This window comes from Loxodonta africana, chromosome 4 (assembly GCF_030014295.1).
Source record: "Loxodonta africana isolate mLoxAfr1 chromosome 4, mLoxAfr1.hap2, whole genome shotgun sequence".
Taxonomy (NCBI): Eukaryota; Metazoa; Chordata; class Mammalia; order Proboscidea; family Elephantidae; genus Loxodonta; species Loxodonta africana.
Window position 1 is genome coordinate 18,778,735 of NC_087345.1, and position 23,396 is coordinate 18,802,130.

Sequence of the window (23,396 nt, forward strand, 5' to 3'; positions counted from 1 at the left end):
AATTGTGGAACCAGAAGAGACTGGAAATATGAGTTTCATGTTGATGGAGCTGCCCTATGCAAGGGATAAGATGATTCTTAATCACCAGGAAAGGACAGGATGTCCTGGGCCCTGCTCAGAGAGGACAGTGAGGGTGTCTGGACCCATTTTCTGATGCAGAGTGATTCATCCCGGAAGGAGCATTGCATTGGAAGTAAGAAAATCCTTGAGTTTCCATCCATGCCCACAATCTCCCTAGAGGGTTCTTGGCACAGAAGTTGAGAAGTGGGTGGCCACAGCCCAGCCCTTCCACTGTGGCTGGCCAAGGGCACCCGGGGAGCAGGCTTTGCGGGCTGCTGGGAGAGGGTGGAGGAAGGCAGCAGGGAACTGCCACCCCTTTTCAAGCTTCTCTTCTCCTGGTTATTAATTGTATGAGCTGTGAATCACGCTTCAGTGGGTCTTCAAAGAGAACGAGTCAGCAGAACTTAATTAAACCTAAGCCGTTTAGCACATCGATCATAAGAAATACACAATTTACACAGGTGATTAGGCCACCTAATTATAAACTGATGTTTCTCCCTGCTCAGCTCCCTCCCCTGATTGCTCCTTCTCCGTGGTCTGCTAATTGGCACTGGGTGCTCAACTAAAGGTCCGGGGGACTTGGCCACAGGGCGACATCTCTGGGAAATGGACCTTGTCCTTGTCCTTCTAAGGAAGTGAGTTTGTCCTGGAGGAGATCAGGGGCTCCCTCTAGAGCCCCTTTTCAGGCTGGGGGCACCTCCTGACACATGAGAGGTGGGGTATGGGCAGAAGTCTCCACTGGGAAGACCTGTCGTTGGCTTCTTCTCTCTGTAGTCAGGTCTCAAACTTCCTCTGGCTCTCCGATGCCCGAAGGGTACAAGGCAAGCTCCTTTGCTTGGCATTCAAGGCTCTCCTACCTTTCTAGCATTATCTGTGGTTCTCCTGAATCCTCACTTCTGAGATTTCAATCCCACCTGGCCACCTGTTGTTGTTGGCTGCTGTCGAGCCAGCCCCTGACTCTCAGTGACCCCATACACATGGAGTGAAATGCTGCCCAATCCCTATGACTGGTTGCCGATCACACTGTTGTAATTTCTAAGGTTTTCATTGGATGATATCTGGAAGTAGGTCTCCAGGCCTGTCTTCCTATTAATCTGGAAGCTTTGCTGAAACCTGTTCAAACATCATAGCAACACACAAGCCTCCACTGACAGGTGGCTGGCGGCTACGCATGAGATGTATTGGCTAGATATTGAACGTGGGTCTCCTGCGTGGAAGGCGAGAATTCTGCCACTGCCCCCAGATGACCACTTCTAGATTCCTCAAACTGACCACACTCTTCTATGCTCCAGGTGTTTCTCTCTCTACTCCCTGTCCTCCTTCTTTGTGTGGTGAACACCTACTCCTCCATCGAAGCTCAAACCAATGACATGCTTTCTTCTTTCTAAGGCCAGGTGTGAATCTGTGTTGAAATCCAACAGTTTAAAAAAAATTTTTTAATTAGTGAAGAGTGCTAAATTTCAGCTTTTAAGGAACAAGACCATGTTTGTAAAAATTCTTCTCTCAGTCTCTTTATCTGTCTATATCTACCTGTCTGTCTATCTACCTACCCACCTATCATCTCTCTCTCTCTTTTTCTGTCTATCTTTCTATCCTAATTACAGTTATCACTGAATGATGAGAAGGTAGCATTAGAGTTACATTTTCTTTTACCCTCTCCATTTTGTTTATATGTATTTTCTATTTTTCTATAACCAGCATGGATTACTTGCATAAATAAGCAATCATGAAAAGAAAACAGCAAGGATGGCAAGAGACAAGAAAAAACAAATCACTCAGAGAAACGTTTGAGAGAGGACCACTGAGAAGCTCACGAGCAAAGAATTTTGTGATCTGATGACTGGTTTGGTGCCCACTGTAGGCACACTGAGGACTGTTGTGTTCCAAGTGTACAGACTACCTTCTTAATATTTTTAATGCTTGGATTTCAGTCTACGTGTTCATGTACACACACACACACACACACACACACACACACACACACACACACACACAGAGTCTCTCTCTCCCCATATTTCATTTGTATATGTCTTTTTAAGAAAGCAATTGTACTCTTTGTTGAAAGGAAATCATACAGGGAACCTTTATCAAACAAAAAGCAGTACAGATACTTTATTGCAGTATATGGGAGCCGGGGCGGATTATCCAATAGGCAGGGCAAGCACGGTTCTTACCTTGCTTACCAGGTCATCTGCAGTGAACAATTGTACATTTTTCACCATGTCAAAGATTCTGCTTCTAGGCATACATGGCATCTGTCTCTCTCCCAACCCCACAGCACCTTCTTATAGAATCAAAGTCTCTTTTCACCAAATTTGTAATTCCTGACACAGACCATTGACCCAGTAAGCAAGGTAAGCACGGGTTTACTTGTGCTTACTTACTAACCCATGTAAAATTGGACTGTGCTTACTTTACTTACTGGGTCATTCACCCCTGGTGGGGGGACCCACTCATCCTCCCCCTCTTCCAAGAGAGCTCAGATGCATGCATCTCAGGGGAAACCTGAAGTTCCCCAAAGAAGGGTTTGAAAAAAACTCTGATGTACATAAATAAAGCCCGAAGTCCTTGCTTTGGCCAATTTGGCCATCAGTTTATCTTACTTGGCTCATCTCCTGAGACTTTGCTCCATGATTTTTATCCTTTAGTCACACTGAATTTATTAGTTTCTCAAACAGAATATTCTTTTTTATTTTTCTGAGCTGCTCTGCACACTTTTTCTCAGTCTGGCACACCCTTCCTTTTTCTCTGCCTGACTCTCATGTCGAATGTCACCTCCTCCCTGAAGCCTTCCTTGATGGCTATAAGTGGAATCAATTATTCCTTCTTCTGAATTATCAAAGTACGTTGTTGTGTCTGTATGTTGTATTTGTATCACTACAATGTGACTCATATGATAATGTGCTCAGTCCTGGCAAGACTGAAACATGGGGGCGGGCACAGATTACTGTGACAGGGTAGCAATAATTTGACTTCATGTGCTTTGATAGTGCTATCATATTTCAACAGTTATAACTATTTTCCTTGCTGGGAAGTTGTGTATGTGTATGTGTGTGTGTGTGTGTGTGTGTGATCCTTTCCCCAATCCCCTCTCCATCTATACTTGTGACAATGCAGGGAACAGGAACGGTCAGACAACACAAACTGCATAGCTGTAGGATGTTTTAGGGTGTGACACAGGAAGTGTCATGGAACTTGTTTCTGTTCAATGGGGGAATCCATATTTAGTTACCCTTCCTGCCAAGAACTGAAAAGAATTGAACTGTTCTGCTAAAATGCATACAGAAGGCTGACCCAAGTAGCAAGAATTCGTAGTGCCCACATGAGAGATATCCAAAGCCCAGGGCCTTGCAAACAGGAGGAAGAGCTCTTCCTGGGCAACAAAAAAATTGTATGAACTGCCATGGCACAAGGAGTATTGGTTGCACGGGGTGTGTGTGTGCCAGACTCTCAGGAAATACCACTGATAAAGAGGACACTTTGAGAGTGCCGTATATGGAGTCTGAAATGAACTACGAAAAATTATATCGGCCCTGAAACAAGAAACCCTCATCCCAGCATGGAACAGTGTGGGAGAAGAGGATCCACAAAGATAAATCTCCAGACCACACCTGAACACACACATTATTCTTTCAGTCACACCCTCTGGCCCCAATTGATTAGTTTGGAGGTGGATGTTTTCCTCAAGTTAGGCCAATGAGTCCCTCCCTCTGGGACTTTTGGATTTGGGACTGAAAAGAGCTGGAGGGCATTCACTGGAGACTGAGGTAGTGCTTGCCCACTATCGGAAGCCATTGGAGAATGCCCATTGGCTATGAGAAAGAGCTGAGTCAACGTGTAGTCAGAAGCAGCTGGAGAGACTTGCTGGTATTCCTGGGTTTGCTCCTACTGTGGTTGAAGCTTGATTACGACCTCATCCTTCCCATGGCTTAGTTTGGGAAACTATTAAGTTTTCTTTAAGGAAACACATTTCCCTCTCTGTTTCAGCTAACCTAAGGAAATATTTGCCAAATGGAAGTAAAGAGTTCTTGTTAATATTGATCACTGCACACTTTCCTGCCTAAAACCCTAAAACAGTTTTTCTGTCCCCTTGCTATACAAACCAAAAATAAAAATCCTTACCATGGCTTACAAGACTCAGCATAGGGTGGCCCCTCTCTAGCTCTCAGGCTTATTCTTGCACCCTGAACATCTCTTCTTCCGCTATGTCCTTGCCCTTGGGGCTCCCTCTGCATGAAATGTCCTTCCCTTCACCCAGTTGCAGCTCAGCCACCACCTCCTCTGGGAATTCTTCCCTGAACTGCCTGAAATTGGCCTGGAAATAGGTCCTCATAGTATCTCATTACCCACCTTTCCGGCACTTATCATGGTTGTAATCGCACTTTCAGTCGTGATTATTTGATGATTATTTGGTTCCCTGCTGGACTGCAAGCAAGATGAAGGCAGGCACTGTGCTTGTGTTTGCCTGTCTATACCAAGCCCAACTCCCAACCCTTTAAATTCCTTTTTCCTTAAATATGGACCTGGTTTAGTGATTTGCTTCAAACAAAAAAATGTAGGAGATGTGTTGCTATGTGATTTCTGAGGCTAGGTTGTAAAAGTATACAGTTTCCACCTTGCTCTCTCCCTCTTGTATTACTGGCTCTGGGAGAAGCCACTCACCATTTTGTGAGGACACTCAAGCAGCATTTGGAGAAGCTACACAGGGCTGGACTGAGGCCTCCCACCAGCAGCCAGTACTATGACTAGCCAGCCATGTGAGTGAACCACCTTGGAAGCAGACCCTTTAGCCACAGTGCAGCCTTTAGGTGACTGCAGCCGCCAACATCTCTACTATAACTTTCTGAGGTACCCTGAGCCAGAACCATCCAGTTAAGTCACTCCCAAATTTCTGATCCATTGAAAATGGAATGAAATAATAAATGTTTATTGCTATTTTAAGCCATTGAGTTTTGGAATAGTTTGTTGTGCAGTAATAGATATAACTGACAGACACTAGATTTTCAGTAGTTATTTACTGCATGTTGTTGTTTTTGTTGTGTGCCACTGAATTGATTCTGACTTGTAGTGACCCCACGTGGCAGAGTAGAATTGCCCCATAGGGTTTCCTAGGCTGTAGTCTTTGCAGAAGCAGATCGCCAGGTCTTTCCCCTGCGGAGACACCTGTCTGTTCGTACCGCCAATCTTTCAGTTAGCAGCTGAGTGCTTAACTGTTGCACCACCAAGGCTTCATTTGTTGCATGGCTGGATGAATAATATAAAGGCTAAATCTAATTTAAATTATCAAAAAAACGAAAACAAACCCGTTGCCATCAAGTTGATTCTGACTCATAGCGATCCTATAGGACAGAGTAGAACTGCCCCGTGGAGTTTCCAAGGAGTGCCTGGTGGATTCGAACTGCCAAGCTTTTGGTTAGCAGCTATAGCTCTTAACCACTATACCACCAGGGTTGCTTTAAACCCTGCTCCTCTGTCCACTCAGGTTTCTCCTAGCTCTGACAGTCTGGGGTCCTTTGATTATAACAAATACTGGCAATGCTCTGCTTATATCCCTCAGACCTTACTGTGCCCTGGACCAACTTTCTACTGCCACAATCTGCATTTCTGAGCCAAAAGCCGGGAAGTGCCAGGGAAGCAGTATCACTTCTCCTCTCTCTTAGCAGCCCTCAACCAGTGACTGATGGGAAAGGTGTATAAATACCCCAACTCCCTTGCCTCTCGAGTGGAATAACTCTAAGGAGTGCAATTACTCCGTTTCTTAGTGGATCTAAGCTTCAGTTGCCCATAGTGGTTAGTGGCTTAATAACATACTCTTTATTGGTTGCCTTCCTTTATTATATAATTTCGCTCCTTTCCTGCTGGTATTCCTTGCACTTCCCAGATAAACTAAAAAATCAGTTGCTGTCCAATTGATTCTGACTCATGGAGACCCCATGTGTGTCAGAGTAGAACTGTTCTCCAAAGGATTTTCAATGGCCAATTTTTTAAAAGTAGCTCGCCAGGCCTTTCTTCCGAGGGGCCTGTTATAGTCATCTAGTGCTGCTACAACAGAAATACCACAAATGGATGGCTTTAACAAAGACAAATTTATTCTCTCACTGTCTAGTAGCTTAAAAGTCCGAATTCAGGATGTCAGCTCCTAGGGAAGGCTTTCTCTCTCTGTGAGCTCTGGAGGAAGGTCCTTGCAAACAATCTTTCCTTGGTCTGGGAGCATACTCAGCACAAGAACCTCCAGGTCCAAAGGGCATGCTCTGCTCCCAGCACAGCTTTCATGGTGGTATGAGGTCCCAGCTCTCTCTGCTTGCTTCTCTCTTTTATATCTCAAAGAGATTGGCTTAAGACAATATCTAATCTTGTAGACCTCATCAATATAACTGCCACTAATCCATCTTATTACATCATAGTGATGGGATTTACAACACATGGAAATCACATCAGATGATAAAATGGTAGACAATCATACAATCATACAAGGGAATCATGACCAACCAAGCTGACAGATTGTTTTGGGGACACAATTCAATCCATGACATTCCACCCTTTGGCCCCCAAAAATTCATGTCCTTGTTGTTAGGTGCCGTCGAGTCGGTTCCTACTCATAGTGATCCTGTGCACAATAGAGCGAAACACTGCCTGGTCCTGAGCCATTCTTATAATCGTTGTTATGCTTGAGCTCATTGTTGCAGCCACTGTGTCAACCTACCTCGTTGAGGGTCTTCCTCTTTTCTGCTGACCCTGTACTTTGCCAAGCATGATGTCCTTCTCCAGGGACTGATCCCTCCTGACCATATGTCCAAAGTATGTAAGACGCAGTCTCACAATCCTTGCTTCTAAGGAGCATTCTGGTTGTACCTCTTCTAAGACAGATTTGTTCCTTCTTTTGGCAGTCCATGGTATGTTCAATATTCTTTGCCAACGCCGCAATTCAAAGGCGTCAATTCTTCTTTGATCTTCCTTATTCATTGTCCAGCTTTCACATGCATATGATGCGATTGAAAATACCATGGCTGGGGTCAGGCGCACCTTAGTCTTCAAGGTGGCACCTTTGCTCTTCAACACTTTCAAGAGGTCCTTTGCAGCAGATTTACCCAATGCAATGCGTCTTTTGATTTCTTGACTGCTGTTTCCATGGCCGTTGATTGTGGATCCAAGTAAAATGAAATCCTTGACAACTTCAATCTTTTCTCTGTTTATCATGATGTTGCTGATTGGTCCAGTTGTGAGGATTTGTGTTTTCTTATGTTGAGGTGCAATCCATACTGAAGACTGTGGTCTTTGATCTTCATTAGTAAGTGCTTCAAGTCCTTTTCACTTTCAGCAAGCACGGTTGTGTCATCTGCATAATGCAGGTTGTTAATGAGTCTTCCTCCAATCCTGATGTCCTGTTCTTCTTCATATAGTCCAGCTTCTTGTATTATTTGTTCAGCATACAGATTAAATAGGTATGGTGAAAGAATACAACCCTGACACACACCTTTCCTGACTTTAAACCAATTAGTAAGCCCTTATTCTGTCTGAACTGCCTCTTGATCTATGCAAAGGTTCCTCATGAGCACAATTAAGTGTTCAGAAGAGGATGTGGAACCAGGGATATCATTACTGATGTCAGATGGAGCCTGGCTGAAATCAGAGAATACCAGAAGAATGTTTACCTGTGTTTCATTGACTATGCAAATGTATTCAACTATGTGGATCATAACAAATTATGGATAACATTGCGAAGAATGGGAATGTCCTTGCTACATATAAAATACATTTGACCCTTCATATCATAGCGAAAGTCTTAAATTAACTCCAAGTTCAAAGTCCAGAAATTCCTCTTTCTCTGTGAAATCCAGAATACAAGTTATCTGCTTCCAAAGTACAATGGTCGAACAAACACAAGCTAGACATTTCCATTACAAATTGGAGAAATTGGAGAGAAAGAATGCATAACAGGCACCAAGCAAGTTAGAAGAACACATTACATTAGCCCTCAAGGCTTGAAAATAATCCCCTGTGCTCTGAGAGCATTTACACAATGGCCCTGCCCTCCAGACTCTAGATATTGGCCATACTCTCTAGATTCTGAGTGGAGGCCCCTCAGCTCTGGGCTTCAGTTCCGCCTTCCAGGCCCACTGGCACAGCAACTCTGCTCCCTCAGTTTTAGATGCACCATTCTCCTAGTCCGTCTGAGTGGCAACTCCACCCTTAGAAGCCCCAACGGCCAGGGCTCCACCCTTTGAAACCCCAGAGGTCCTGGCTATACCTTTTGACTCTGAGGCAGCTCGCCTTCTTGTGTTCCCTGTCTCTTCAGATTCTGCTTCCTGGTTACTTGGTCTCTCAGCTCCTCGGGCCTCATACCCGCATCTTCCCTGACAGGGCAAGTGTTCCAAAGCTCTGTAGCTTCATCAATAAGTGTCTGGAGGCACCCCGCTTCACCAGGAAACCTTAGCCAAAAGGCATTCAGCTCTCTTGCTCTGTGGTTTGGCAAGCCTAGCTCCACTGATAAGTCCCTGAAGGCACCCCACTCCACCGGGAAGCATCCTGCACACAGGCACTCAGCTCTCTTGTTCTGCAGGTTGGCTCCAGCACTGTCTTGCACTGGTCTCTTTGTTCTGCTGATTTGGGTTCTCTGCTGCTGACACTTCTCTGGCTGCAGCTGGTCCTCTGTTGCTTCTGCTTCTCTATCCATTCACAGTTTCAAAACCGCTTCCACATTTTAGGTATTTGTTGAAGCAGCACTCCACTACTGGTTCCAAACTCCGTCTTAGTCACCTAGTGCTGCTATAACAACACAAGTGGATGACTTTAGCAAAGTGGTAGTTACTCTCTCACTGTCCGGTAGGCTACAAGTCCAAATTTAGGACATCAGCTCCAAGGGGAGGCCTTCTCTCTTTGTTGGCTCTGGAGGAAGTTCCTTGCCAACAATCTTTGCTTGGTCTGGGAGCATCTCAGTGCAGGAACCTCAGGTCCAAAGGATGTGCTCTGCTCCCGGCACTGCTTTCATGGTGGTATGAAGTCTCAGGTTTCTCTGCTTCCTTCTGTCTTTTATATCTCAAAAAAGATTGGCTTAAGACACTATCTAATCTTATAGACCTCATCAATATAACTGCCACTAATCCATCTTATTACGTCATAGTGATGGGATTTACAACGCAGGGAAGTCACAGCAGATGATACAATGGTAGACAATGATACAATCAGATAGTTTTGGGGGACACAATTCTATCCATGACAGTGCCTCTGGGTGAACTCGAACCTCAAAACTTTCCATTAGCCGCTGAGCATGTTAACCATTTGTACCACCCAGGGACTGCCCAAATAAACTATATGTGCTCAAATCCTCTCCTTAGGGTTTGCTTTTGGGGGGATACACACTAATACAATGCTTTCTTGCAAGCAGGGGCCATGCCTGGTACTTGCTTATACTCTCCACTGGGCTTAACAATGAGCTGGGTTCTCAATTTTAGAACCAGTCTCCAGGTGCCTTGGCCCCTGTAGGACTATGCCATGCCCAAGTTGGGTGGTAGTTCTGGTGGCTGACTGAGAGAGGGGGAGTTCAGTGGAGGGAGATTAAATCACACATATCCTGGAAGAAGTATAAGCTTCTAGCTCCATGTCCTTCTGTCCTGCTCCTGCCTGCTCTGATGTGAGCTCCTGTGTCCAGAGGTGCTAATCAGAAGGTAATGAGATACAGGATGGTTCTTGGCTACACCCTGAGCCAGGACTCCCTTTCCCACCTCGTAGAGCAGAGCAGACAGAGCAGCTGTCTTTGGTTTCTGGCAGTGCTTGGGAGGAGGAGAAGGGTGAGGGCAAGAAGGGAGAGCAGTGGGAGGAGGAGAGGAGGAAGAAGAAGGGAACAAGGAAAAGATAGGAGGAATAGGAGACAAAGCAAGAGAAAGAGGAGAAACAGAGAGGGGGGAGGAGGCAGAGGCTTCTAGAGAGCAAAGGTACAGAGGCACTTAAAGGGCAAGGAACGCTTGAAACTCAGAGGATAGCTCCATGCTCTTCGAGCGTAGAGCATGAAGGACAGAGAGGGTGTGATGGGAGAGAAGCCCTAGGTCCATGAACATGGCTGGTGTTTGAAAGACTTGGAATGCCATGCTAATGAGTGCATGTCATAGGGCAGGAATTTGTAAATTAAGGCCAGTGGGCCAAATTTGGCCCACAGCCTATTTTTGTAAATTCAGTTTTATTGGAACACAGCCACACACAATTGTTTTCAAGTCTATAGCTATTTTCAAGCTAGGACTGTAAAGTTGAGTAGTTGTGACAGAGACCATATGGCCCGCAAACCAAAAATATTTACCATCTGGCTTTTTACAGAAAAACTTTGACAACCCCTGCTGTAGAATGTTCCTCAAATTCCAACAGCTGCACCATGCCTCTGGCCAGCTCCACCAGGCAAGGTGGACAGAGGTCAGCACTACTATGAGATGTGTTCTCCTTGCTGCCAACCTTACCCCACTCCAGATGGGCAGACCCTATGCCTGGTTTTATTCACTGATACTGGCTTACCCAGCAGTGGTGGTCTCTTTCTTGCCTATCTTCCTCTCCCCTTTCTCCCTAGAGACCATGTTTTCCCTGCAGAAGGTAACTGGGAAAAGTGCATGGGCAATCTTTATCCTCACAAGGTCTGAGCCTCCAGTATAAAGAGGCTTCCTCTAGACTGGGTCTCCCTTGACCTTGGAGGGTCCACGCCACAGTGGACTTTCCTCTCCCATGAGGAGTGAGTAGGTGGTTGGGGTCAGCATGCTTTCAGGTGGGGAGAGCCTCTCAGGTTTTGCTATTGGCTAGAGACCTGGGAGGGTCCAAACTAGAGACCACGAAGGTCTCTGCGAGAGTGGGAAGGTGTGGGGAAAAACTTGGTACCTGCCACGAGAAACAAGGAAGGAGATGTAACACTGGCCTGGGAGTCTGAATAACTGTCCTGGTCCCAGGTCTTGTACTTCCTAGCTCTGTCACTTAGAACAAGCCACTTTGCCTTTCTGAGCCTCAGTCTCCTCAGAGTGGTCCTTAGACCACCTACACCAGAATCATTTGGGAGGGCTTGTGAGAATGCATAGTCCTGGGCACCACGGGCACCACTCTAGACCTACTGAGGCAGAGTCTTGAGTGCTGAGCCTGGAAACCTGCATTTTAATAAGCTCCCCAAGGGGTTCAAATGGGAAGTTAATGTTTGTGAGCCAATATTTGTGAGCCACTCCATGAAGCCCCTTAAATGTGGTGAGCGTTAGCAGGTGGGCAACAGGAATTTATATATTCGTTATTATTGTTGGGTCAGAGGAGGGGACTGTGCACACCATTTCTGTCCTCTTGTCTTCTATTTCCTGTCCTATGTTGTACACTGGTGTTAGCGGTCAGCAACGAGCAAGGGCCCGGCGTATGAGCTCCTGTGAGGGCAGGCAGGGGTGAAGGTTGCTGAGAGGAGTGGCTCCTCGCCACCCTGCTCTTGCCCTGCCTGGCATGGTGACCACCTCCTGCAAGGCAAAATGATCACAAACCTGTTGCCATTGAGTTGATTCCAACTCATAGTGACCCTATAGGATAGAGTAGAACTGCCCCATAGGTTTTCCAAGGACTGGCTGGTGGATTTGAACTGCTGGCCTTTTGGTTAACAGCCAAGGTCTTAACCACTGTACCACTGGAATGCCCTTGAACCCTTAAAGGTCTTTTAGTGACTAAACCAGATGGTGTCAAGTCGACTCTGACTCATGACCACCCCGTGTGTGTCCGAGTAGGACTGTGCTCCATAGGGTTTTCTTTTTTTAAATTTTAGTTTGTTGCTGCCGTTGAGCATATACACAGCAAACCTTGCACCAATTCAACAGTTTCTACGTGTACGTTTCAGTGACATTGATTACATTCTTTGAGTTGTGCAATCATTCTCACCCTCCTTTTCTGAATTGTTTCTCCTCCATTAACATAAATTCACTGCCTGCCCAAGGTTCCTACCTAATCTTTCCAGTTGCTGTTGTCCATTTGATCCCATATGGACAGTTCTTAAAATACCATAATGCTCAAAGCAGACATTTTTTTACTAGTTAAGCTAAACTATTGTTTGGTTTTAAGAAAACTCCAGGGGATATTTTTGGTTTCAGTTTTAAAGACTATCTTGTGGTAATAGTTTCAGGGGTTCATCCAGTGAACGTCCAACTTGTTGATTAGCAATCGAGCACATTAATGGTTTGCACCACCCAGGGACTCTAGTGACTAGCTTGTCGTTAAATTGGTCGTGGCTGGTCAGAACTGAAAGAGATTGTGAAGAAGCTCTAGTTCTGCCTTTTCCTGTTACAGATGGGGAAACTGAGGCTCAGAGAGGGGAAGTAGCTTCTCTGAGGGCCTCTGGGGGTTGGTGACAGCTCTGGTTCTGTGTCCCTAACTCCAGCTTGCTGCCCTCCTCACCCAGCAGTGTTTCACACTCTAGACTGTTTATGTGTGTCGTTGTTGCCATCCCAACTGATTTATTATTTGCTTAGCATTTTCCCAAGTAGACTTATTTGTTTTACTCAAATAAATTTATTTTAAAAGGAAACTTCATGTCATGACTATAAATGAATAAGTCATATCACTTATCAATAGAAGGTTAAACCCATTTCCGTTGAGTCAATTCTGACTCATAGAGACCCTATAAGACAGAGTAGAACTGCCCCATTGAGTTTCCAAGAAGTGCTTGGTGGATTCGTACTGCTGACCTTTTGGTTAGCAGCTATAGCACTTAACCACTGTGCCACCAGGTTAGCGTAGAAGTAATTACAAAATTATTGACATGAATAATCTTTGAGTAGCCCCCCAAAGCCACATTGAAAACCACCAGTACAACCTTCACAAAGTCTTTAGAAATGCTAGATTTCAGCATAGTGGGAAATGTATGGATTTAAACTATGTTTAGGAATAATCTAGAGTGGGTGGTCTCTGGCCACCCAGGTTCAACTCTAGTGCTAACTACTCAGGTAGTTTTTGCGAGTGATGTAGCTTCTCTCTTTAGTTTTCGTCTTCTCTAAGGTGGGGTTAATATTCTCTGAGGCAGCCTGGGTGGCACAAAAGGTTAAGCACTTGACTGCTAACTGAAAGGTTGGCAGTTCAAACATACCCAGAGGTGCCTTAGAAGAAAGGGCTGGCAATCTGATTCTGAAAGATCACAGCCCTGAAAATCCTATGAAGCACAATTCTACTCTGACACACATGGGGTTGCCATGAGTTGGAAACTACTCAATGGCAGCCGGTCCTTGTTAAATATTCCCTGCCTCACAATTGTGACGAATACAGGGAAAAATAGCCGTGAAAATGCTGTGAGAGCCACAGGGCGCTGCCCAAGTTTGGTTTTGATGGCTGTCTTGGCAAGCGCTGACTGAGGGTCTCCCTACCTGAGCAGAGCTGGGTCACTGAGCGTAGGAAACAGACAAAGAAATGACCAGAAGGCACTTACCCTGGGGCTGGTCCTGCCGGGCCCTCTCCAGCCTGGAGGCTGTGGCTGCTGCTGGCCTGTTTTCCTCTCCCCTTACCCCTTCAGTCCTGACCACATCACCCCTTTTGGTGGTTTTCTTTAGGATCTCCTCAATGGAGAAGGACAGGCCCAGCTTCTTGGGGGCCTCACAGCACTCCGAGCTCTTCCTCTCCATGCCCCTGCAGAGAGCAGGGCCCACCTTGGCACTGTCTGTGGGTGCTGGGAGGAAGGGTGACGAGGGAGGGAGCAGGGCTTTGTGTGTGCCCAGGAGGATGCTCCCCAGAACCTCCTGGGATCAAGAGCGTGAGCAGAATTGGAGAATGTGGAGCCTCATGTCGGGGTGTCCAAACTCGATTCTGTCTCCTCAAGGACTTCCATGGCTTACTTCACAACATCCTTGGATCAAGGCAGCAGATCGCAGCAGAAGAGCCCAGTCAGGTACCTGAAGCCAGAATGTTCTCTATCCTGTGCCCACAGGCTCAAAGACCTCACTGGCTAGATGCCAAGGGAGTCTCCAGTGCTACATTGGGGTTCATCTTCCAGCAAAGGGTCTTCTTGCAGGCAGCTGCTTTCCCAATCTCCAGCCCAGGCTGGGATCCCCAGGTCAGTGCCCTGTGGAGAGCATGGGGTGGGGGTAGGGCGGTGGACAAGACCACAAGGGCTGGAAGGAAGAGGGTGTCTGCCCCCAGCTGGAGACCAGGAGGCTGTGTGCCTACCTTTGCCCTTGTTCTTGGTTGAGGTGATTTCCTGCTGGCTCTGGCCAGGCCTCTGGAAGGCTGGAGCGCCGCCTCGGGGCCCCAGGTAGCCAGCTCAGTCCTGGGCTACACAGGAGCTTGGTGTGTGTTCCCAGAAATGTTGCTGGCCTTCTTTCAATTCTGCTGCCTCCAGATGCAAGGCTAGACCTTCTGGACAGCCTGTGCTTCTGCTGTGCTCCAGGTGCAGGAAGGGGGCCGTTGGGTTGGTGTCAGCCCATTCCCTCTTGGTGACCCGTCTGGACTGAGCTATGGTGTCAGAATCCCAGGCTTTGCTTGTCTGGCCCTGGCTTTCTTTCCTTCTCCTGTCCCTGGCCTTGCTTCACAAGTCCGCCTATAGGCTCCTGGCCCCGGGTGCCTGTCTCTTCCTTTTTGGTCCTTTCTGCTTCTTTCCTGCTTGTAGCCCCTCACCTGTGTCCCGTGACAGCACTGAAGGGACCCCCTCTCTCTGTTCAATAAATAGTCGCTGGGAGCAGACAGCGGTTAATTTGTCCTCACCAGGAGTCCTGCTCCAAATGACTGTGTAACCAAGGAGGAGGGGGCAGTAAAATGGACTGATAAGAGGGGTAACTCTCCACCCCCCGGAAAGCCCAGAGGCAGGTGTCCGGGAGGAAAGGGCAGGAGGTGGAGGGGATGGGAAGGACCCACATGAGAGGCCTGGGAGGGGCCTGCTGGGGGAATGGCCAGGCTGGAGCGGGAGGAGGCCAGGTGGGAGCAGAATGGCCAGGAAGTGTGTCTAGGCCAACAAAATATGTTTACTCAGCTCCAAGAGTTTATGGGTCACACAGAGCTGGAGGCTGGATGAGGGGGCCGCCTCCGTTGTGCTTACATGAGCTTGTAAATAGCAGAGCAGGTGAGGACTCCATGTGGGGAAACTAAGCCCCAGACCCAGGGGTGTGGTGAATGTCATGGTAGGGCCTGATCTAAGCACGTGCCTGGGAACTCCAGGGTGCCACTCTGGCCATGAGGATCCAATTTACCTGAGAGTGACAGATATCCTAGGAGGGATGTGAGTGAGAATTTGGGCACTAGAATCTAGACTTTCTTGTGGAGGGCAGGAGGTGGAGGGGACTGGGGGAGCCCCACCTCCTGAGGTGGGTGAGTGAAGAGAGTGAGAAACTCACCCACAGACAGGGAACAGGTAAAGACCATGTGTCCTGTTTCAGGAGCTAGTCCCCTCGGGCGTGTCAGGCTATCTGATTTAATTAGAAGAGGCTAGGCTCTGGTGAAGGAGCCCTGGGTGGTACAACGGTTAACATGTTCGGTTGCTACCTGTGGGAATGGCTGGAGCAGGAGAAGGCCAGGTGGGAGCAGAACGGCCAGGAAGTGTGTCTAGGCCAATAAAATACGTTTACTCAGCTCCAAGAGTTTATGGGTCACCCTCAGTTGCTGTTGTTTGAGTCTACTCAGAGGTGCCTTGGAAGAACGTCCCAGTGACCTACTTCCAAAAAATCAGACATTGAAAACCCTGTGGAATACAGTTCTACTCTGACAAACATGGGGTTGACATGAGTTGGAGTTGACTCAACTGCAACTAGGTTTTGGAGTCCCTGGGAGGTACAAGGAGCCCCGGTGGCAGAGTGGTTAAGAGCTGGGCTGCTAAGCTAAAGGTCGGCAGTTCAAATCTACCAGCTGCTCCTTGGAAACCCTATGGGGCAGTTCTACTCTGTCCAACAGGGTCGCTATGAGTCGAAATTGACTCGATGGGAATAAGTTTGGATGGTGTAAATGGTTAATGTCCTCGGGTGCTAACCGAAAGGTTGGAGGTTCGAGTCTAACCAGACGTGCCTCAGAAAGAAGGCCTGGCAATCTACTCCCAAAAATCAGCCATTGAAGACCCTGTGGTGCACAGTTCTACTCTGACACACATGCAGTTGCCATGAGTCGGAGCTGCCTCAATGGCATCTGGCTGGGCTCTTCCGCGATACCAAGTAAGCCCTAGAATCTCCGGAGCTTCATCGTTCTCTCATGCCATAGTCGGGCAGGAGGGCCCTGCTCTTCACAGTCATCCAGGGATCCAGGCTCTTTTCAAGCTGTGGCACCACCATATTCAAATCACAGGCTTGAAGTTTTCCAGGAAAGGGAAGGGCAAGACGGAGGGAATTTTCATGAGTCAGAAGCAGAAGTGGTGTGTATCACTTCTGTTTGTATTTCTGTTGTCTAGAACACATCACATGGCCCTGCTCGGTGCCAGGGGGCTGGGAAATGGAGTTTTCCTCTGTGCCCAGAGGAAAGTGAACCAGTTTGGTGAACATAACAGAATCCTGCTCCACTATCCTTTATGGTCTGGGGGCTGGAGTCCTGGAAACGGCAAGGTCATCCTGCTGTTAGGTGCTGTGGAATTGGTTCTGACTCATAGTGACCCTGTTCTATGTAAAACAGGACAAAACGCTGCCCGGTCCTGCACCATCCTCACAATTATTGCTGTGCTTGAGCCCATGGTTGCAGCCACTGTGTCAATCCATTTTGTTGAGGATCTTCCTTTTTTTTTTGCTGACCCTCTGCTTTGCCAACCATGATGTCCTTCTTCAGGGACTGATGCCTTCTGATAATGTGTCCAAAGTAAGTGTGATGAAGTCTCGCCATCCTTGCTTCTAAGGAGCATTCTGGCTGTACTTATTCCAAGACAGATTTGTTCGTTCTTCTGGTGGTCCATGGTATATTCAATATTCTTTGCCACCACCATAATACAAAGGCATCGCTTCTTCTTTCATCTTGCTTATTCATTGCCCAGCTTTTGCATACATTTGAGGTGATTGAAAACACTATGGCTTGGGTCAGGTGCACCTTAATCCTCAAGGTGACATCTTTGCTTTTCAACACTTTAAAAATGTCTTTTGCAGCATATTTGCCCAATGCAATGAGTCTTTTGATTTCTTGACTCATGGCAACCCCAGAGTAGAACTGGTATAACAGAGTAGAACTGCTCTATAAGATTTTCTTGACTGTAAATTTTATGGAAGCGGCTTGCTGGGTCTTTCTTCCTGGGTGGGATTGAACTGTCAACTTTAGGTTAGTAGTCAAGAGCAAAGTGTATGTGCCACCCAGGGGCCAGGTGCTTTCTGTCTTTCTTCTTTGCCATCCTCAGTGCATTGACTTCATCTTCAGGCTTGTCCACATGTGGCAGGTAGTTGCTGCCGTTCCAGGCCTCACAGCCTCATGCAAACCTGCCCAAAGGCTGGAGGGAACTAGCTTGCCTTTTCCCATTCCTTATTATAGAGGAAAACCTTTTCCAGAAGTCTCCTAGCAGATTCCCTTTATTTCCTGCCAGCCAGAGCTGTGTCATATACCCAACTGATGGCAGAAAGAGTGAAATTACCATGATAGATTTAATTATTCCCTGGGACTGCAGAGTGGGCCATTTTTCCTGATGACTTTACTGCTCAGTTCCTAGACAAAATCAGGGGTCTATCAGCCAGGAAGAAGGCAGGCAATTTCTCTTGGGGAGACAACCAACAGTGTCTGCCTTGTCAGTCCTTATAAGAGATGTCTGCTTGGCTCCACACACTTGTCTAAACTTTGCACCAGAGGCTTGTTTAAACTTTAGTGCAGACTTCCACTAATGTAGGCCATGCCCTTGGGTGGACCCCTGATCCCATGTTGAGCTCTTGCCCAAGATAGTGCAATAATGCTAAACCACAGAAAGTACTGTTCTAGGCAAAGGCTGCACAGCTATCCAACAAACATCTGTGAACCCATTACCAGAACACCTCCACCCAAGTAATTTTCCATTCCCCTTCTCTCCTCCCCCCAGTAATTTTCTAGTCCCACGTTCACCTTCCCTCTTAAAAGTCCTAGCTATCTTTGTGCTGATCAGAGTTGAGACCAGCTCTTGTTGGTTTCTCTTTCCTGCCATAGGAGCCAAATAAAGTCTGTCCCGCCATTTTGACTACTGTCCAGGGCTTTTCTTTGACAGCCTCAAGATGTGTGTGATGGATAAAGTGGGGTTTGTTGGGGAAGATATTGTCAGCAGAGGTGTGTAACTATGTATAGTGGTTAGTAGTGCTTCCTGAGTGAGCAGGGGACATTGACTAATTACCCTCCTTTGGCGTGTGGAAAGCGAGAAGACAAGAAGGCAAGAAGGAAGGGAACAACCACTCCTTGAGCATCTCCCTTCTTGGGAAATGCTATAATACTCTGCACATTTGTTCATAGATTGACAATTTCCAAAGGTCTCTACAACATTATTGTGTTTGATGCTCACAGTCTCCATGGGAAGTGGGAGTTAATATCCCTGTTGCATAGTTAAAGGAGCTGAAGCTCCTTGAGGAAATGACTCACTCAAAGTCACTCTGTGAGGCAGAGTCACAACTTGAACCTGATCTATCTACTGCCAATCCCAAACACATGGCCTCCTTTGAATTATTTTTAAATTCTAAGTTTAAAGAAGGAGCTTACAAAGATGTGTCTGTATGGAGGCCCAAGTGGGTTCAAGATTGAGAGAGTTGAGTGCTTTGGGGCTTACAATTTTTACTATCTCCCACCAGGGCAACTTTTCAGGGTCAAGATCTCATGTTGCCTTCGGGATTCTGTGGTACTGCTTTCTGCCCAGAAGAGGGCTAGATCATATGAACTGAGGTGATGAAGATGACATGAAAGGTCAATGCCATGAAGATGGCCTATCATGGGGATGACTTGGTGAGAAGATCAGGAGTTTTAAGTGGGCCCCCAGTCCTTGCACCATTTACCCTGCATTTAACGTGGCATCCTGGGTGAACCAAGATGCTTTGACAGATTCAGAGCTCTTGTTTGACTGAATCTTTTTCACCCTGATGTCTGTTGAGAACATTCAATGTCTTCCTATAGTCTGCCAGGCCCTAAAGCCCCCTTGGTTGGGAAGGAGAACTTGTTACCCCAAGTCGAGCAGGAAAATCCTAGAGGTGCCTAAAATGGAGAGTGGCAATACCCAGTAAACATGCCAGAACATGAAGTTGTTTCCTTTTGGGATTTTGTGCCTAGGGAGTCTGCACCTAGCTCAACATTGTTTTGCCTTGCTTCTGGCGGGCATGTGCAGTCTGGTTCAACCTTGGGTTGTGTGTAATAGTTAACAACACATTCAGGGTCAGTCATAATGATCTCTGGAGACAGAATGTCAGGATTGGTGTAGGGTTTGCAGGGTCCTTCTTGACCCATAGAGTTAAAGAATCATTTTTCTGTAGATCTTCTCTTACAGACAGATGCATTGAGCTGAGAGTGGATTTGTTAAGAACCTGGCGTTTCTGGGTGTTGGTACATGGTATGAATCTGGAAAAATTTTCCATTCAATCATTCATTCAGCAAACATTCACTTGGTGCCTACTATGTGTCAGATACCAGGGCACACAGGAGGAAGATACTGAACAATACCAATATGGTTCCTGCCCATGTGGGTTATAAACCAAAGAGAAGATAGATGATAACAAGCAGATGAGTGATACTATAACAGCAAATTGTGGCAAATACTTTGAAGGAAACAGTGTTGTAAATTATATTTTGTTAGTCTTTCTTATATTTGTTATTATATTTAGGATGGTGATTTTTCAGCCAGGGACAAAGTGCTAATATTCTTCCCACCTTACTCCTTGGTATTGCCATTAGAACTCACGGTTGCCCCTCAAAATATGAGGTTGTGAAGAAAGCAGAAATGGACCATGAAATTTGCAATTCGGTGGAAATTCCTTTTTTGAGAATCTCTTGAAATGCCAAGAGTTGCCTTCAGGCTCACCTTCTCACCCATTATCAATGGGTTTGTCGACAAATTAAAGCTGGCTTTGTTCTCCCTTTTTGATTTGGGTAAATGTGGATTTTGTCATTGTAGTTCTTGGTTTGATAAAGAATGTCAGGAAGAAAAGCTAAACAAACGAACAACAACAAAAAAATCCTTAAATTGGGGCCAGAGCTGTGAGACGAGGTATGAAGAGCAGTTTGGAGGTGGCCACAGTAGTTACTATAAAATTTAAATCTTGCTCTTCCGCGGCATTGCATCTTGCTGGGAGTTAGCTCTCAAGGCCATGAGTCTGGTGGTTATTACTGGTCATCAGAATTTCTCTTGGAAATCCCTTAGGAAAGCACCTGCTGAGACAAGAGCACTGGCTCTGGGTGAGTCCTAAGCGGCAAGCTTTCCCTCTAGAGTTGAAAGAAATTGCCATTTCTTCAGGTAAGCCCTAGATGGGGCAGGTGGCTTGCAAGGACCATGATGTATGGAAAAGAATGTATCTTTAAACTCTAGAATCCCACTCGAGAGTGGACAAATGAAAGCCTTGACAGTAAATAATAAATACATAATAAATAAATAAAATGAAGTAAATAATAAGTAATAAAATAAAAGGAGACTGAGTCCCTGCATGGTCAAATGGTTAAGCTCTTGGCTACTAACTGAACGGTAGGCGGTTCAAATCCACCCAGAGGCTCCTTGGAAGAAAGGCCTGATGACCCATTTCCAAAAGACCACAGCCATTGAAAGCCCTATGGAGTGCAGTTCTACTCTGACACTCGTGGGGCTGCCATGAGTCAGAACTGACTCAACAGTAATTAGTAATTGGTAGACTGAGAGGCAGCTGGTGGCATCTCCAGTCTCGGCTGCAGTTTAGCATCACCTGGGGGGAATATCTACAAAATTCTCGAAGGCTGGGCCCCACCCACACAAATTATGTTGGAATCCCTTGGGGAGGGAGCTCACATACAACTTTAAGCGCAGTCAATCTTTATGGTAAAACAGATTTTGGGACATGGGTACCCTAAGCAGGAATCTGGTGTATGAGATTTCTGAGGTCCAGTTCTGAATTAATACCCTAACCCAGTACTTCTTGAATTTAAATATGCCTCTAAATTTCCTGGGCTGTTATTAAAATATAGATTCTGAGTCAGTACAGCTGGGTTGGAGACCAAGACCCAGCATTTCTAACAAGTTCCTAGGTGATTCTGATGGTGTTGGTCTTAGGGCATTACTTTGAGTAGCAAAGTCCCAGATGACATATAGAATTAAGCACCATGATATTTGAGAAGCATTTCCTTAGAGCAGTGGTCTCAAACCTGGCTTCATGTTAATATCACTGGAAAAACAAAACTGGGTAACTTAAAAAAAAGCACTGGGGGGCTATCCTGATAGCCTCTGATTTAATTGGTTTGAGGTGGGGCCAGGGCATCAGTAATTTATAAAATTCTTCAGGTGATTCTAACATGCAGCCAGAGTTAAGAACTTCTGCTGTACAGACTTTCGTTATTTTACAGCTTAGAGCAGTGCTATACAATAGAAATATAATGCATGTGTATTACTTACATATTGCCATGTAATAAATTACCCTAAACTAAATATTTATTGTTGTTGTTGGGTGCCGTTGAGTCAGTTCTGACTCATAGTGACCCTACAACAGAACAAAACACTGCCCAGTCCTGCACCAACCTCACAATTGTTGCTATGCTTGAGCCCATTGTAGCCACTGTGTCAATCCACCTCACTGAGGTTCTTCCCCTTTTTCACTGACCCTCTACTTTGCCAAGCATGATGTCCTTCTCCAGGAACTGATCCCTCCTGATAATATGTCCAAAAGATGTGAGATGAAGCCTCGCCATCCTTGCTTCTAACGAAGATTCTGGGTGTACTTCTTCCAAGACAGATTTTTTTTGTTCTTTTGGCAGTCTATGGTGTATTCAATATTCTTTACCAAGGTCACAATTTAAAGGCATCAATTCTTCGGTCTCCCTTATTCATTGTCCAGCTTTTGCATGCATATGAGGTGATTGAAAACACCATGGCTTGGGTCAGGCACACCTTAGTCTTCAAGGTGACATCTTTGCTTTTCAACACTTTAAAGAGGTCTTTTGCAGCAGATTTGCGTAATGCAATGGGTCTTTCGATTTCTTGACTGCTGCGTCCGTGGGTGTTGATTGTGGATCCCAGTAAAATGAAAGCCTTCACAACTTCAATCTTTTCCCCTTTTATCATGATGTTGCTTATTGGTCCAGCTGTGAGGATTTTTTTTTTTTTTTATATCGAGGTGTAATCCATACTGAAGGCTGTGGTCTTTGATCTTCATCAGTAAGTGCTTCAAGTCCTCTTCACTTTCAGCAAGCGAGTTTATTTATTATTTCACAAAATTTCTGAGGATCAGGAATATAGAAGCAGCCTAGACAGGTGGTTCTGGCTCAGGGTCTTGTGAGGTTGTAGTGAAGATGTTGGCTGGGGTTGCAGTTATCTGAAGGTTGGACTGGGGCTGGAGGATCTGCTTCAATGGTGGCTTACTTACATGGTTGTTGGTGGGAGGCCTCAGTTCCTAGATATTTGGATCTCTCCATAGGGCTGCTCACAATACAGCAACCATCTTCCCCCAGAATAAATGATGAGAGAGAGCGGTGTGAGACCAAAAATGAGAGAAAGAGTCCAAGGCAGAAGCTACAGTGCCTTTTATAACCTAATATCAGAAGTAACATCCCATCACTTCTATATTCTATTGGCCACACAAACCAACACTAATATAATATGGGAGGGGACTACACATAGGTGTAAGTATCAAGAGGTGGGGATCATTGTGAGTCATCTTGGAGGTGGCTACCACAGACTGCCATGCTACAATTTAACATTTTCTATTAGTCACATTAAAAACAGGTTTTAAAAAATGACATTAATTTTAATAATATATTTCCTTCAACTCAATATATTGAAATATTATCATTGCAACATATAATCAATATAAAATTATTAATGAGATATTTTTCATTTTTTAGCACTAAGTTTGAAATTTGATGTGTATTTTACATTTGCAGCACCTCTGTAGGGTAATGCCATTGAACTATATGCATCCCATCCTGATGAAATCAGTTTTGCTCTCCCCAGAAGTATGCTGGGGATGAATTCTGGAGTGGTGTGACTGGGCCGGTAGCCAACGCTAAGGAACGGTGAGTAAGCTTCCCAATAAGCCACACGTCATGATCGCTGGTTCTGGAGTCTTTCTTTGGTTTCCTGGACTTGCCGCTGACCTTGGGTTCAGGTGCCGCTAGGTTGTTACACAACAACGTTTCAGTTTGGACTTGCCACATTTCCAGTGTTCAATAGTCAAGTTGTTTACCCTCCTTAAGGCAACCCATATGGTCTGGTCTGGATGGACCAGAGGGTAAATTATGCTACTTTGTAACAGGGCCATTCTCCATTTTCCCCAGATATATAGACCCAATTGCTT

The 23,396-nt window shown here is 45.9% G+C and overlaps 1 protein-coding gene across 1 annotated transcript in view; it reads right to left on the reverse strand.

Annotated features, from left to right (window-relative positions):
* Nucleotides 1-23,147, reverse strand: part of ISX (intestine specific homeobox) — a 31,780-nt gene extending 8,633 nt beyond the window's left edge. Inside the window, exons 1-3 of the mRNA XM_064285116.1 lie at nucleotides 23,143-23,147; nucleotides 14,014-14,101; nucleotides 13,472-13,778 (exon numbers count right to left, since the gene is read on the reverse strand). Of these exons, the coding sequence (XP_064141186.1) occupies nucleotides 13,472-13,778; nucleotides 14,014-14,101; nucleotides 23,143-23,147 (400 nt within the window). The remainder of the gene's footprint in view (nucleotides 1-13,471; nucleotides 13,779-14,013; nucleotides 14,102-23,142) is intronic.
* Between the last annotated feature and the right edge of the window lie 249 nt (nucleotides 23,148-23,396).